The sequence below is a fragment of the Mesoplodon mirus genome (genome assembly GCF_964341445.2).
Source record: "Mesoplodon mirus genome assembly, chromosome: 2".
Lineage (NCBI taxonomy): Eukaryota > Metazoa > Chordata > Mammalia > Artiodactyla > Ziphiidae > Mesoplodon > Mesoplodon mirus.
The window spans coordinates 110,463,695-110,480,770 of record NC_138977.1 but is presented as its reverse complement, the minus strand read 5'-3'; the positions used below and the strand labels follow the sequence as shown (position 1 = coordinate 110,480,770).

Here is a 17,076-nt window from a genome sequence, read left to right as displayed (position 1 = left end):
AAACAACCTAAATGTCCAGCAAATGATGAATGGATAAACAAAATGTGGTACATCCATATAATGGATTATTACTTAGCCAGGAAAAGGAATGAAGTACTGATATATGCTATACCGTGGATAAAAATAACATGTTAAGTGAAAGAAGGCAGTCACACAAGACCACACACTATATGATTCCATTTATAGGAAGTGTCCAGAATAAGCAAATACACAGAGACAGAAAGTAGAGTAGTGGTTGCTTAAGGGGGTTAGGGGATTGAGTGACAAGGTTTCTTCTGAGGTGATGAAAACGTTCTAAAATTGATTTTGGTTGTGGTTACACAACACTAAATATACTAAAAACCATTGCATTGTACGCTTTAAATGGATGATTTGTAATGGTATGTGAATTATAACTCAATAGAGTTGCTACCAAAAAAATAAATAAATTAAGATATTTAGCAGAGGAAAGAGGTTCACATCTGGTTCCATTCAAGTCCAGTACCCAGGCCCTGAACCTACCCTACACCGCCTTTCAAAGTACAAATGACAGCTCTCCAGGCACCTGTCTAAACCCACACTTTATTTAAACTCTTTCAACAAAGCAGCAAGGCACAGGACACATAGGATAATTGCCTTCAAATAGAACTAAAATAGCTTTTAGTTTTAAAAATATGTTTATTGTCAGATAGAAGAACAAAGGCATGTACTACACACATATATCATTATAATGCATAGTACAGCACATGCCTTGGCTCTTCTGATAATAATTTCAGTATAAGATATATTTTACAGCCTACGACATATTGTAAATATTATAATACAGACGATAATCCCAAGAGATGGCCACAAGAGAGGATCAGATCACATCCATGGAAACATGGAAGACATTTATTTCTACAGTAGAAAGAAACAAACATTCCCCCCTAAACACCGACTAAGATTACTTGTAGCTAAAACAAATAAATTCCCCAACATATAATCATCCTAGACATACCCAAAAGAAAGGGAGGAAAGTTTTAGGATGGTGTTACTTTTCTCCATCTTAATTAAAATGAGGACTTGTAATGGCCCATATGAGAAAATAATCCAAAAAGAGTGGATATAGGTATATGTATAACATTCACTCCACTGTACACCTGCAACTAACACAACATTGTAAATCAACTATACTCCAATAAAAATTTTTTTAAATTAAAATTAAAAAAATAAAATAAGGACTTGATATCCCAGATCTGAGGATAATTTCCAGTTTAGGGCTTTGCAATGCACACATTCCATTGTGGAAATCCATTTCTTTAGTGCTGCGGTCTGAAAGATGCCTTACAGCGGGCTACATCGTTAACTTTGGGAGAATGTATGCCTTGGGCCTCATTTTAAAAGCATTTAGTTACTAAAGTTTCCAAAGAGCCTTAAGACCGTGCAGCCATCCATCCTCTCTCCCAGGGACGGTAGGATCAGCCAACCCTTCTCTTTCTGACTCTAGGCCACTACCCCCACCTTGTGGCCACAACTAAACTGTGGGGGTCAGAGCTCCAAAGTCTCCTCAAGGACCCTGTAAGCAAATACAAGATAGAAGCTACTTCCGTTATTGACAGCCATCACAGGGAAGGTGTTGACCAAGGGAGGTTCTCACAATACCAACCACTGTGAAAATTTCACTTGGTCACTTGGTTAACTCTTGATTAACAAGTAACAGGAACGAGTTCTTGGTATGTCAGGGACTTAAACAAGAATCTTCCAAACTTTAATTTGAAAAGAACTGGCTATTGCCTACCCTGGAAATTAAACAGGTGAACTTTGGAACAAAATGCTTGAAGCTGGAGGCAGGGTTGGGGAGATGTGGGGGAGTTTTCTAAATTTAGAAATTGCATCTGAATTCCAAAGAGGATGGGTAAGAATAGATTACTCTGGATATACGTAAAACAGCCAACCCTTGGAAATGAAACTTTTTTGTTCTTTAACCTAGAAGGAATGGAAAAATTTCCAAGGCCATTATTCATAGTCTTAGAAAACCCAGTGACGTTCCACCCTTTGATATAGGTAGATACAAGAATAACACAAAAACCAAAAGTCAGTCCAATTAGTTTAAAACAAACCCTGACTTCCTCTCAAGCCTGACATTCCCCTCACGGTTTCAGTCTCAAGTACAATGATGAAATGAGAATGGTCCTGAGGGTGATTCAAGAACCAGTCAGCACGGACTAAGATGCACAGAAAGATCCTAAAATTGGGATAAATCAGACAACTCTGCATGAAGAGCTTGGCCAAATCATCAAAGTGGTAACTGGGATCCACATCGCAAAGAACTAGAAAATGTGAATACACTGAATTTGACATGGAAACCAGGTGGCAGTAGACTAAGGTCAGCCTCTTCTAACTTTGGGAAAAGAGCGAGGGGAAAAGCACTAGGAGCTTCTGTCTGACACCCCAACTTGGAAGGACTGACAACGGTGGCCCACGATTCTGTGAGTTGGCAGATAAGCCTGGCCTCCTAAGGCAAGACCTGTGCTCAAATACCAACGTCTACCAAGGGCAGTGGCCAAAGAAACTCTGCGCTATCACTTTCCGCCTTCTGTACCTGTTTAAGCTTGCCACGCCTGACTTTAGTTTGTGCTTCTCTGTTTGCAAATGGAAAACCTGGGCCCAGAGAAGTTAATGAAGTTAATGCGAGGTCACAAAACTCATTAGTGGCTGAACCAGGATGTGCAACTAAGTCTAGGACTCCATACCTGTATCAACAAATCTAGGTGGGAAAAGACGGGGTTCATATAAGGTTGCTAATAATTCAAAGACAAAAAATGCTAATTGTTCTGAAGAACCCTTGAAAGAAAAGTTTTAGTTCCATAGCCACACTGTCTCAGGAACTTTCACAGAAACGAGCCTGTGGTTAAAAACATATTCTTCCCCCTTTTGCAAAAGGAACCTAACATTTCCTGCCTATAAATCAGTACATCACAACGTATCTCCTGAAACTTTATTAATTGTGGTTAAGAAAAGCAAAATTGTGTGAAAGAGTGAGCAGGTGCTATGCAGATCTGCCAATGTGTACTTCAGAGAGGAAACCGCCACTGTGAGAAGAAAAAGTTGAAAAATATTTTTCACTGACATTCCTCAGGACCTCTTAAAGCTTGAAAGAACAGCTGATGATATGAGAAATATATATATATATATATATATATATATATATAACGATCCTAAAAAGGGTACGGAGAGAACCATACATTTTTACCTGTTCTAACGTAAGCTGCTTAGAAATGGTATCGTTCTCCAGTTTCTTAATTTTCTTCATCAGTTTGTTGACCTGGAATTCCTGCTCCTGCTCGAGGTGCTGTTCTAGCTCAGCTTTCTCATGCTGCAACTGGAAAATGAAAAAACACAGATGTGGAAAGCAAGACACTCAAAGCCATGGGAACAATGGCTCCGAAAGCTAGTTAAACCGAGTATATCATAAAAGTTACATTAGTCATTTCTGCTCATATGTCCAAGTGCACACCTAGTAACTTGCTCCTGATTCCTCTAACTTATAACCAAAAATTATAGTGCATAGTCAGAGGCACTTGATCTTAGTCGAAAGGCCAAGAAATGATAGGGCAAATATATCAGAGCATCAAACCATGATTAAACACTGATTTCCATTTTTAAGAACATATAAGTGGTTATCTCTGTAGGGAACAATTGGGGATGAGGAAAGGAAGAAAACTTACTTTCCAGCATATATATAGCCCTTTGGTACTCTTAAATGTTTATACCATGAGCATAAAAATTATTAAAAAATAGAAATTTTGCAACTGTCAGTTTTTATTGAATGAATTACAGTTTACTTGCATTTATACAATGTGTGGAGAGAGGGAAGAGATGCTACAATCACAAAAAATACTTAGTAAATTATTCTGAATGCTGTTTCCCAATGTACTAGTAAGCATGCTTGGCAAAAATAAGTACAAATAATTAACTTTCTGTAATGAGACCAAACATCACACCTCCTAAAAAACATCTTTCCTAAAAAACCAAAAGGCAAGGCCTCTTATTTATGAAATTAAAAGATAAGGTTATGGTGTTGCTGCAAAAGAAGTTTAAAAAAAATGTACTCCAACCTTCAAAACCAAAAGAGAATAAAAGAAATTCAGTGGACACACAACGACTGGGGTTCTCGTGAATCACTGTGCATTATTTCTCAAGTTCTCAGCTGGGAGGGGCTGTTGATTCATGGTAGGGGGTGAAGGGAATGAGAGCCACAGGGCCTGGTATTTTCAGAACCATGGGCAGATTAACCAAAAACTACTAAAAACAATGAAGCACACCTAGTTGGACTGCGGGGTCTAAGATGACACCACTCCCTAATTCTACCTTCAAAACCATTTCCTCAGGCAGGCAGTGCGTCCCAGGCTCATCACACGCGTTAGGCAGGCATGATCACCCCTATTTCATATGTGACGTAACAGGTTACTGGACCAAGGTAATTCATCTGGAAGGTGGCAGAGCTTGGGGCCCAAACCCTGCTCTGAACGCTAAACCAGAGTTCTCCTACTGGGTCCTGAGCAAACCTCAGAGGGGCTGGCTTCACACTCCTCCATCCACAAGTGCCTAGTGCGCCCTTGGCATTCGGAAGGTCAAATGACTAAACGTAGAAAAGAGTGAGCCATATACACTCGCCCGGTGGATGCTATGTCTCTTTGTAAACCCTGCACAGGGTGAGATGGACAACAGAGAGCTCAGTGGACCTGACGGACCTCAAAAGGCTACACCTAACCATCTCCACATTTGAAACAATTTCCATTGCTCTGAAAGCACCATACTTGGTGTTGAAAAAGAGAACAAAAAAAGTTAAAAATCTGACATCTTCTTCCAACACTGGAAATGTTGACTGAACAGATGCTGTTTTCCCTCCAACTGTTTTTGACACACAACTCCAAAAAAACTGGTCAGCCTTGCAGGGACCGAGAAAGAAAGCAGATGTGAAGAGGTGCTTACAGCGACAAGTCTATTTTTAGCTAGCCCTTTAAAACTCAGTTTCTGCAAGACCAAGCAGTAATTAAAAGAACTAAGAGTAAGGCACTGAGAATGAGAAGAGTTTCCAGCATTTCGGACACAAAGACCTCAGTGGGAAAAGCATCACTTACGAGGAAAAAATAGCAAAACATGTACATCTTCAACTAATACCTGTATTCTATAAACATTACCTGTGTGGCATGTCTTCTACCTGAATGTATTATGTTAGAGGGAGTACAATCTATGGTTAAGACATTATCCTTGCCCTAAAATAGTTTATTAACACTAAGCTTAAATGATATCTACTGGTTTTAGAAAAACGAACTGTAGTCTTAAAACCTTTAAACCATTTGCATAGCTTTTTAAAAATATTAGCTGTGTTTTCCTCTAATATGTTTTCAATTGCTGTCTTTTTTATTTGAAAGAGCCCCCTTCCGCCTTTTTTTAGTGTTATGTTTCTGCCTTGAAGTAAATTAAAACAATAAAGGATGCAATGTAATGTTGAAAAATCTCTTGCCCCCCAAGCAGCAGTTGTCGCAGAATATCAATCTGAGCAAAGGTAAGGTTCTCATTGGCTTAGAGGAAAATACTCATATACAGACAGATGGCCTAACACCATCAATATCTGATTAGGTATTTCCTATAAGAATACAGATTCAACTAGTAATGAAATCTATAAAAAGCTCTCCATTTGAAAAGGCTTTTTCCTCTCAAGAGCCATACCCTAAGCAAAATTTGATGGTTAGGTGGTCGTTACCAGAACTCAAGAGAGGTCCCTGGGTTATGCTAACCCACTGGGAAAATGTCAAGCCATCCTGAGCTCTAACTCTGCCAAAGACACAGTTTTCATCATCCCCCAAAGACAGACCTGGAACAAATGGCTCTGCTGCCTGCTTTGTTCTGCCATCTCTCGGGTGACAGGCAATCTAGGGGAAGGGCATGGAGTTTCTGAAGAGAATACTAGAAATAGAAAATCTGGTTCTTCCTTGGAACAAAGAAACCACCAATAAAAAGAAAAACACAGAGAAAAATACAGAAACAACCCCCGCCAAAGCAATTATGAGATGAGAATTAAGATGGGCAAGGAGAAGGGGGCAGAGCAGGGCAAGAGAACTCGAGGAACTAACAGCCATAGAGTTTGCCTCATAACAGTTTGCCCGAGAAAAATTCAGAAACTGTTTCTGTTTTAAATAGATACCATGTATATCCAAGCCATGTGGCCCCAATAGGACTGGAACCAACACCCTGAATCCACCTGCCTATTTAATTTTATTATTTTCTGCATTTGGCCGCACCTTACAGCATGCGGGATCTTAGTTCCCTGACCAGGGATCCAACCGTGCCCCCCGTCAGTGGAAGCACGGCGTCCTAACCACTGGACCGCCAGGGAATTCCCTCCACCTGCCTATTTTAAAGCTGTCGCCCATGACACCATAAACAAAAACCCTAAAAGGAAGCCTGGTTTAGGCTGACCCAGGACCTATCAAAAGAACTAAACTCCAGTTTCATCTCTGAGTAGCATCTTCAACATGGGCATAAAATTCAAGACATGATTTTAAATTTCTAACCAAAGGTCTTAACACTTTATGAACAATTTTTTTTTCTTTTTTTTTCGGTACGCGGGCCTCTCACTGCTGTGGCCTCTCCCGTTGCGGAGCACAGGCTCTGGACGCGCAGACCCAGCAGCCATGGCTCACGGGCCCAGCCACTCCGCGGCATGTGGGATCCTCCCAGACCGGGGCACAAACCCATGTCCTCTGCATGGGCAGGCAGACTCTCAACCACTGCGCCACCAGGGAAGCCCCTATGGACAATTTTTAATTTTTCAATTAGGTCAGAGATCCTGAGCTAGAACAAAAGTCATTCAATCTAAGAAGTAAATAGTCAAGCAAATTCTATTAATGTGTTTGAAAAAAATTCATGTGTTTGCCTTCAAAATATCTAAAGCAAAATGCTTAAGCAGATTAAAATTTGTTTCCAAAATCAGAATTTTCTGTAACTACACTTCTTATAAAATCAATCTCAAAGATTACGGAAGAGTTTTGGAACTCTTACCTGTGCAATATATTGTTAACGTTAACAACAAAAAACCTTATGGAATGGAAATTATATAACCGATGATCCATTGGCAGCACATTTTCAATGGAATTAAGGTTATATAAATAAAGATTTGTTCCTTACGATTCAGCATGAAAAATATATTAACATAAGTGAAAAAGCTATAAGCAAAAATATAACTACAAACCTGTAAAATTCTAAGTACTCAAACATGAGCATTTTTTGACTGTATCCACTCACATATGGAGTCCCAAAGCCAATTTCCAGCTCATTAAAAAGCACAAGTATACAATTAAGTTGATCTAAAAATAGGCAAGCCTTAAGCATCAGTGAATTACCAATAATTGTTGTCTTTCTCATAATTTACAAAAGCTTTCTGGAGCCACTTCAGTAAACCAGGCTTCTTACATCGGAGATTCAAGAACTCTTCACTGAATGGCTTTTCTTCTGGGCAGAATTCTCTCCAGCAGGTAAAGGCACCACCGCAGGTGCACATGGATGAGTCAGGCCACCCACTCAGCACACAGCAGGTGTGCCAAATCCCAGGCTGGGCGAAGTATGTTTGCAAGTGTGTCTGGGCCTGTTGTCAATCCAGCCAGTGCCAAATGAGGCATGCCTTCTGGCCACCAGCCCCGGGACCCAGCTTTCTCAGTGCAACTTGAGGATAAACTCAAGATGCCCCCACCTCTGTTTTCACTAGTCAACACTAATCATTCTCTCTGTGTACGACCCACAGTTCTGCAACCAACGTGCCTGGTTTATTGACAACCACCAAGGGCTAGAGCCATTTGCACTGGACCAAGTAAAGCCCACCATAGGACAGTGACCACATTAAGTCATTGGACTGTCAAAAACAATTACAGTAAATCCCCTACACACGAACCTTCAAGTTGCAAGCTTTCAAAGATGCGAATGTGCGTTCGACACATCCAATCACGTAAGTTAGTTCACGTGTCTGGCGTACATTGTCATGTGCGCGCATCCTCTGCAAGTGGTTGTGCTTTTGTGTACTTTATTGTAAGTACTGTACAGAGTACAGTAGTACGGTATCTTTATTTCAAGCCCAGGATGTCCGGAAGCAAGTGTAAAAGCAGTAGTGATATACCTCGTACTACTGTACTTTTCAAGGTACTGAAGTGTAAGATTAAAAATGTTTTCTGGGCTTCCCTGGTGGCGCGGTGGTTGAGAATCTGCCTGCCGATGCAGGGGACTCGGGTTCGTGCCCCGGTCCGGGAAGATCCCACATGCCGCGGAGAGGCTGGGCCCGTGAGCCATGGCCGCTGAGCCTGTGCTCCGCAATGGGAGAGGCCACAACAGTGAGAGGCCCGCGTACCGCAAAAAAAAAAAAAAAAAAAAAAATTCTTTTTTGTGTTTGTTTGTTTTTTATGTATTAATATTATTTGTGTGACAGTACTATATAGATGATTGCGTTAGTTGGGTACCTAGGCTAACTTTGTTGGACTAACGAACAAACTGGACTTACAGACGCGCTCTCGGAACAGAACTCGTTTGCATGTAGAGGACCTACTGTATCATGCAGTTAACATGGCCTTTGAGAAAAAAGTTCAGAACTCTCTCTCACAACACTGAGTCTCTTAACCAACTCTGAGCCGTTCTGCTGAGCAGAAAGCCTGCCTCCCACCTCAAACTCAGTGCCTCATCACTAAATGCCTCCTGGGCCCACACTTATGCCCACCTCCTTCCCCCTTCTGTTACTGGTACTGTTATTCTCATTCAACACATACCTCATCGGTTACCAAATGGCATTAAGTCAGCCCCCAGAACGGCTGTCAAATATACCCTGTGCTTTCTGTGCTCTAGTTCAAGTCTTTTATTCCTTTTCACCGGGCCACCGCCAAAGCCTCCTAATGGATGCCCCCAGGTCCAGTGTAGATCATGCTAGACTAAACTAATAGAGTTTTCTATTCATTCAACACCTTGCTCAAAACCTTGCAATGGCTCCCTACTACCTGCAGAGTAAGTCCAAACTCACTGGTATGACGTTCAACTCCTCCCACGATCCAGTCCCCGTGCAAGTTTCCCATGGTTTCCTCATGCTACTTTCACACTCAGCCCAAGAGACAGTCTAAGGTTTATAAACATCAGTGCCTTCAGGGTCCAGGCATCTGGCAAACAAAGAATGATGGGTCTCAGCACAGAGAGTGGTGGTAACTGTGGTTAGAGGCACAGCTCGTGTCTTCTTCTAAAGACTCTTTCCCTGAAAAAACACATTTAAAAAAATGAAGCCTATCATCCCAGGCAAACGTGTCTGCAGACCACTCCAGCCCAGGGGCTTCCAGACTGCAAGCCCCACTGGTCACACAGGACTATGCTAACACAAGCTGCTGCACCCCGAGCCCACAGCCCTGGTCACACTGCCCTCTGCCTAGGGTACCTGGACCCTTCCCTCCAACTTTCTGAAACTCCCACAGCTCCTTCCCATACGCCCTCAGCATCATGTATACTCCCCGCTCTTCAGGCTGGGATGAGCGCAGTGTGCTTCCGGTGCATCTCCACGTCTTGTTCATGGTGGTTTCATATCCTTTCTATGAGTTACTTCAAAAAGCAGCTAATACGTCAAGGCACTAGTTACTATGTAGCAAGCACTTCATGCACATCAATGCACTTAATATTCCTAACTCTGTGGTAGATACTACCATCTGCATTTTGCACATTATGAAGCCACAGCTTCGGGAAATGAGGTAAGCTGCCCAGAGCCACACAGCTGGTAACAGGTAGATCCTGGCTTAAAATACAGGTTTCTGGCTTCAAAGCCTTTATTCTTATCCCTGACGTGTGCTGTCACCCTTGAGCACCTGGGTGCACTCTCAATCACCCTTACAGCACTGTGAGCTCTATGAACAGCAGTGACCAGGACTTGCTCAACTCTACCCCAGAGCATCTAGAAAAATGTCTTATCTATGCAAATACTGACTGGATGAATGGTAATGACCTCACTTCCTACAGACTCTTTCCCCCTAGATTAAGCCTCAGGATGAGCAAAATAACCAGGCAAGTAGAAAGGATACCACTGGCGTATATTAATATATATATATATATATATATATATATATATATATATATATGGCCCCAAATCAAGAAATAAAACATCGCCAGCACCCCAAAGCCCAGTGCATCCCTTCCAGATCACACCCTCTATCCCCTAGAGGTAACTGCTCTCCTGATTCTTATGGTATTCACTTCTTTGCACCTTTTACCTTATAAGATTTTACTATTATTTCTAAACATTAGTTTTTGTTTGATTTTATATTCTTTTTTGTCTAGCACCTTCTGCTAAATGAATTTGTGATTTCATTCACCCCTGTTATTGAGTATAACTGAGGTGTGTATTTTTATTACCTGATAATATCCCATTGGATGAGTATATCAAAATTTATCCACTCTACAGATGATGGGTATTTAGGTCATTTCTAGTTTTTCACTATTATGAACAATGTCACAAAGAACATTCTTCTACACATCTGGTGCACGCATGCAAACATTATAAGATATACCTAGGGGTGGAACTGCTGGGTTAAAGACAATGAATATTTCCAGCTTCATTAGGTAATGCCAAATTATTTTTTAAATGGTTGAAACTATTTCCATTCTCTGACAGTATGCATGGGGATTCTCTAGTAATATCTTTCTTTCTGTGGTTTATTTCACCTTTCCTGATTACTAATTGGGTTGTGTACCTTTCCATATGGTTACTGGACGTTTAGCTACTTGTTTATATGAAGAGCCAGTTCAAGTCTCTAGCCATTTCTCTTTGGGGTTGTCTGTTTTTCTTGCTGATTTGTAGTTTTGTGTTGGTTACATATGTTGAAAAAACCTTCCTCCATTCTGTGGCTTGTCCTTGCATTCTCTCTACATGATTTCCTGTGTCTTTGGTCTTCTTCTCCAGGCATTAATTAATTAATAAAAACACTCCCAAATTTATATCTTTAGCCCACACTTCTCTTGTTGAGAGAACCTGCCTATTTGTTACTTACATTTGGATGTCTAGACATCTCAACTGCACTTCTGACCTTGCCACTCCAAGTCTATTCCACTTGCCATCTTTTCCACCTTAAATGGTGGGAAAGAACTCTATTCTTCCAGTCATTGAGGCCAAAACCAAAGTCTTCCATGATCCTGTCTTTGACTCACACCCACTTCATTTTTTTTTTTTTTTTTTTTTTGCGGTATGCGGGCCTCTCACTGTTGTGGCCTCTCCCGTTGCGGAGCACAGGCTCCAGACACACAGGCTCAGTGGCCATGGCTCACGGGCCCAGCTGCTCCGCAGCATGTGGGAACTTCCCAGACCAGGGCATGAACCCATTTCCCCTGCATCGGCAGGCGGACTCCCAACCACTGCGCCACCAGGGAAGCCCTCACACCCACTTCTAATCTCTCCTAAAATCCTGTAGGATAGTCCCTCAAAATGCACCCAAAATTCAAAAAAATCTTAATTGTAGGTGAAACTTGTGGCCTAGGGTGATGGTACCTTCCCCCAGAAAATTCCATTTTCTTCTGCCAGGCACCAGAAGTCTGGGTCTACCTTAAGCCAAAACAAAAGCTAGCTCTCTAGCTCACCCAGATGATGCAAAACTGGTTCACTCTTGTCCTGAGGGTGTAGCTCTTCATGATTCCAGCTTAAAGTGGGGCTGACTTTTCTTTGTCCTCACCTTTGGCCAGCCCCGAGCACTGACTTCTGTAACCCCAGCTGCACACAACTGTCAAAAGCACAATTCAGTTTCTTGGCTGTTCTGTAACGAATAAATAGCAAATGTGCTCAGGACAAAAGGAGCCTTGGGTGCTGGGTCTCCTCTCAATTCCTACCCTCCCCAGATCTCCAACAGTTCTTCATGATCTCGTTAGTTCTTTCATTTATCCTCGGTGAGGTTTGCCTGAACTGTCAAACCTGTCATTTTCTAAAGGGAAAAGCGTATATAACTTTTGCAAGGGAAAAAAAATAGGTAGGCCCTTCCAGAAAATTAATTATTTTTTAAATGTTATTTTCTTGTCAGCATCCTCAACACCAAGGACAAGCTCTCACCTCTGAGCGGAGGGCTCCAGTACATGGGCTTCCCGTCCACTCACAATACCTAAGGGGCTAAGTCTGAGTTTCCTAGATTCCCAGTAGCATCATGCTGCTTAAAGCATTAACACCTTTAAAGAAATCTGGTTAGGAGGGAGGTTTAAAAAAGATGCTCCACAAATAAGATAAAGAAGTCCTTTAGGCTCTAGAGTTAACCTGCAAAAAAAAATCCATTTCGTAAAAACTAGCCTTTTCTTCTTTGAGGAATAGAGAGTATTTAGCCCAAAGAAAGAATTCATTCTAAGCTGAGACCTTACTGTAAATTAAAATAAAAAGCCCCATCTTTCTTATCCAGTTTATGAATAAACAGGAAAAAGGAAAGTAAAGATAATTAGCAGCAGGATATAACTCTGTATTTTAAGGTAATTACTAACTGGGCTGAGTGTAAACTGTTTTGAAAATGAAAAAAAATTTACCCAAGAAATGCAAAATGTTGCAACATTTATAACTGTGAAGTTTTGAAATAATTTGAAAAGTGTTTCCAGTGATAGCTCAAGTCCATCTACAGTGGAGCCAAGTATCCTTCAAACACCAAGATTCACCTTTTCAATTAGAAATAACAATGCTTACCCCTACCCCGGTGAAGAAAGCAACCTCTCACTCCAGCTTCACCTCATTATTTTTAATTTCCTTTTCCTTCTACCTTTATTTCCTACCCGCGCTTTCCCGTATTTCGTCAAAGAAGTCAGCCTGGGAGGCTTCTAAGCCCTTGCCCTTACACTTTGGGGAGGCTGGCACATTAACTCTGGCCGTAACAACAACACACATGCACACACTTTGAAAAAAAACTCAGTGATTTCTGAAGACTAAAGAACTGCATCAAATTTAGTGTATTTTCTAATCACAATGAAAATTATGTTAGACTGAGAGATTTCTGGCATGCTGCTAACAGGGAAGTTTTGGCTTATAATTTGCCCTCTGGTGGTTGCAGCATTTAAAATGCAATGAAAACATCCCAGAAGCCCTTTGCAGATGTATTGTGAACACAATGTATAAGCCCCTTGCTCCGTGAAAAGAAAAAAGAACACACAAAGCTGAGGTTCAGATAATTTGGAATGAAAAACAACAACAACAAGAAAACCCAACTTTGCCCCAAATGTTCTGTTAGCTATTAGGTAATAGCCAATTTTTCTGCTCAGCATTAATAGCCCTGAAAAACTAAAAGCCAAGAGGGCCACTCATTGGTCGAGCCAGCTTAATGAAGAACATATTTCAAGGTCTCTTCTCCCCTGCCATCAGGGAACACGTTTTCACCTGAATGGATGCAATGGCGGTGTTAGCCTTGGTGCCTTTAAAATGAACTAAACAGAGTTTCATACATATTTATCACCCTGACATGTGATTTTGCTGCCTGAACAAACAAAATCACTGCACTGCCGTCTTAGTGACTTGGAGAACTTTAAGTAAAAAAAAGGGAGCCTTGGGCTTCCCTGGTGGCGCAGTGGTTGAGAGTCCGCCTGCCGATGCAGGGGACTCAGGTTCGTGCCCCGGTCCGGGAAGATCCCACATGCCGCGGAGCGGCTGGGCCCGTGAGCCATGGCCGCTGAGCCTGCGCGTCCGGAGCCTGTGCTCCACAACGGGAGAGGCCACAACAGTGAGAGGCCCGCGTACCGCAAAAAAAAAAAAAAAAAAAAAAGGGAGCCTCACGGATGGACCTAGAGTCTGTCATATAGAGTGAAGTAAGTCAGAAAGAGAAAAACAAATACCATATGCTAACACACATATATGGAATCTAAAAAAACGGTACTGATGAACCTAGTGGCCGGACAGGAATAAAGACACAGACGTAGAGAATGGGCTTGAGGACACAGGGGAAGCTGCGACGAAGTGAGAGAATAGAATTGATATATATACACTACCAAAAGTAAAATAGATGGCTAGTGGGAAGCAGCCGCATAGCACAAGGAGATCAGCTCGGTGCTTTGTGATGACATAGAGTGGGGGGGCAGGGAGGGTGGGAGGGAGATGCAAGAGGGAGGGGATATGGGGATATATGTATACATATAGCTGATTCACTTTGTTATAAAGCAGAAACTAACACACCATTGTAAAGCAATTATACTCCAACAAAGATATTAAAAAAAAAAAGGCAGCCTCAGATTCTGGTGTACAGGCTTGAGAAGGGAACTGGGGGTCTACACTCACTTCTAATGCCTGAGGACACTCTGGCCCAGAGACACAGCCTTACAGGGGCTAGGGAAGTGCACGCTGCAGAAAAATCCTACATCCATTCACTTGGTATTGGAAGAAGAAACTACTTCTCCAGACTGAGGGGAGGAGAGGGAGAAGGAAAATGAAGGTAAGCCTTTGCCTACATGAATAGGCAGATTTGGGGACTTACTGAAATCCTTCCTCTCAGTTTCACTCTGAACTGCTCGGCAATACATCATTTGGTATTGGCAGCTTCAACAGTGGTTTTTGCCCACAACTTCCTTCCTTCCCTCCATATATCATCTTTCCATAGATGCTAGGAAACTGCAACTGCTTTAATTCCAGGAGGCATTTTCACCTCAGGGAGCAAGTCAATAATAGTAAAAATAAGCCATGCCACTTAACAAGAAAACCAGGAAACCTTTATTCGTAAGTGCTTTCAACCATCAATAAGAATGTGCCTCCCCCATAAGAAAATGAATACAAGAATTTCTATTATAGCTATAATGGCATTATTTTCTGAGGACCAGATCCAATTTCAAGTGTGAATCAAAAGAACAAAACTAAAAACCTATCTGTTATTTTAAGGTCTAAAATTTGCATACTGGATTAGAGTGAAAAGATTCAGAGATACATATAATACCTAGTACTCTTATCTCACTCCTGTTCCAGCCTTTTAAAAAAAGATTAAAAAAAATATTCATTACCTTTTGGCAGTGGTATTGGTTGAGAAGAGTGTAGGCCACAACTGAACAGGGCTTCCCAAGAGCAGGAAGTGAACCTGATGCCTTGGGCTTACAAAAAACTGAGGAGAAAATCCACGAGTGCTAAAACCACTATCAATCTCAGCAACAACAGATATTCCAGTTGGCACTGGTGATGGGTGGTTGGTGGTTAACAGTTAGGCGGTGGAATTAAGGATTTTTTTTTTTTAAGTTTTAAGACTGAGGGGCCAATGGAATGAATCATATCAAGAGTGACAAGACAGTTAAGCCAATCATTAGAGCATTCTGTTTATGCTAGCTCTTAATGATTTGGGCAGTCCAGAATCTTCCATCACTGCAAAATGAGCCTGATTTTGCAAGGAGCTCCCGTGCATTGCTGTCCATGACAAACAGATGCAACTATGATAGTGAAACCAAGTAGGACCCTTCAGGGCCTTACCAGGGAGAGATCTCCATCCTACCCCCGTCCCTGCTGCAACCCCTGCCCCTTGGTTTGTAGCAAAGCTTTAGCCTCCTTGGCCTTCTCTGAGTTCCAAAGAGCAAATTTAATCAGAGAAGCGAGAAAACAGTCAAGCAAGACAGAATAATAATAGTTTAGACATAAAACAAAGTCAAGGACCTTTAGTTCCTCTTCAAGGGCTATAAATAATATCCTAAGCCATATCCTTGAATTGTTTTACAGATACTAAAACCCCCACCAAGTAGAAGAAGTTAGCTGCATGCTGACCACCAGCACACATAGACCCCAGACCGGTTGGAACCAGAAGGTTGATGACTGAGATTCCTGAAACATCACCATTACCTCGCCATCAACCAATCAGGGAATTGTGCACGAGCTGATCATGCACCTTGTAACCCTCTCCCCTCACATTGTCTTTAAAAACCCTTCCCTAAAAGCCATCGGGGAGTTCAGGTCTTTTGAGCATAAGCTGCCTGTTCTCCTTGCTTGGTGCCCTGCAATAAACGCTGTACTTTCCTTCACCACAACCCGGTATCAGTGGACTAGCTTTTTTGCGCATCAGGTAAGCAGACTAAAGTTTGGTTCAGTAGCAACTGCAGGACTGTGAGCTCTAGAAGTCGGTGACACAGAAGGAGGTTTCAAAAGGGTAAGGACAAAACAGGCATCAGAATTTTTAAATTTCCTTTTTAGGAAGTAAGATATTTTCCAATTGCAAAAGTAACGCACATTGCTTTCTACAAAATGAGAAGGAAAGGAGCATAAGAAAATTATCATGGGCGGGTGGTGGTGGTGGGATGAACTGGGAGATTGGGATTGACACCTATACACTAATATGTATAAAATAGATAACTAAAAAAAACCTGCTGTATAAAAAAGTTTTATAGACCAAAAAAAAAAAGAAAATTAACATAACCTATAAGCTCAGCACCCAAGTATAATTAGAGCTAACATTTCAGAGAATAGGCTTTTAGACTTTTTTTCTAACATAAATATTATATATCAAATTCTTCTGAAGAGTTTGCTCATAAAACATTTCTTATAAATTTTAATTACAAATTATGATTAAACTAAAACCTCTCTTCAAGGCATTCCAGGGCTGAATTTAGTTCTAATGTAGGCTTGGCATTAGACTAGAAGGCTCTTTTTCAGACAATTTTCACCAATCAGGTCAATCAATCCCATGGTCTGGGCTCAGAAGGATGCAGATCTTTCAGACAAGAGTGTTCACAAAATCAAGGTAACTATCTTGCAGATATATACAAAAACAAGGGAGGAAAGCTGCAGGCTTTTGTGTGTGTGTGTTTTTGTGTTTGTTTCAGACGGGCTTAACATATTTGGAGACATTTAAGCTATCTTCCAAACTTGATCTTCTAAAAGGGCAAAGGGATTTCCACTCATCTACACTTAAATAAACTTGATTCAGTTTTTAAAGGTATTAGATACCACCTCTATCATAGCAGATGGGAAGGGACGTATCTCCTCTACAGTAATAATCTCTTTTTGCTCTCAGGACCAAAGAATTCCTTTGAAATGCACATAAAAGCACTGTTCAATCACTATCGGAGACAATAGCCATAGAACAAATGACAAAACCAAAATTGTTTCATAAATAGCCTCTAAGCAGCCTT

The 17,076-nt window shown here is 41.4% G+C and overlaps 1 protein-coding gene across 2 annotated transcripts in view; it reads right to left on the bottom strand.

The window, feature by feature from the left end:
* Positions 1-17,076, bottom strand: part of CCDC6 (coiled-coil domain containing 6) — a 119,246-nt gene that overhangs the window by 46,949 nt on the left and 55,221 nt on the right. For both annotated transcript variants that reach the window (XM_082606646.1, XM_082606645.1), the window contains exon 3: positions 3,212-3,340. In XM_082606646.1, coding sequence (XP_082462772.1) covers positions 3,212-3,340 — 129 coding nt within the window. The remainder of the gene's footprint in view (positions 1-3,211; positions 3,341-17,076) is intronic.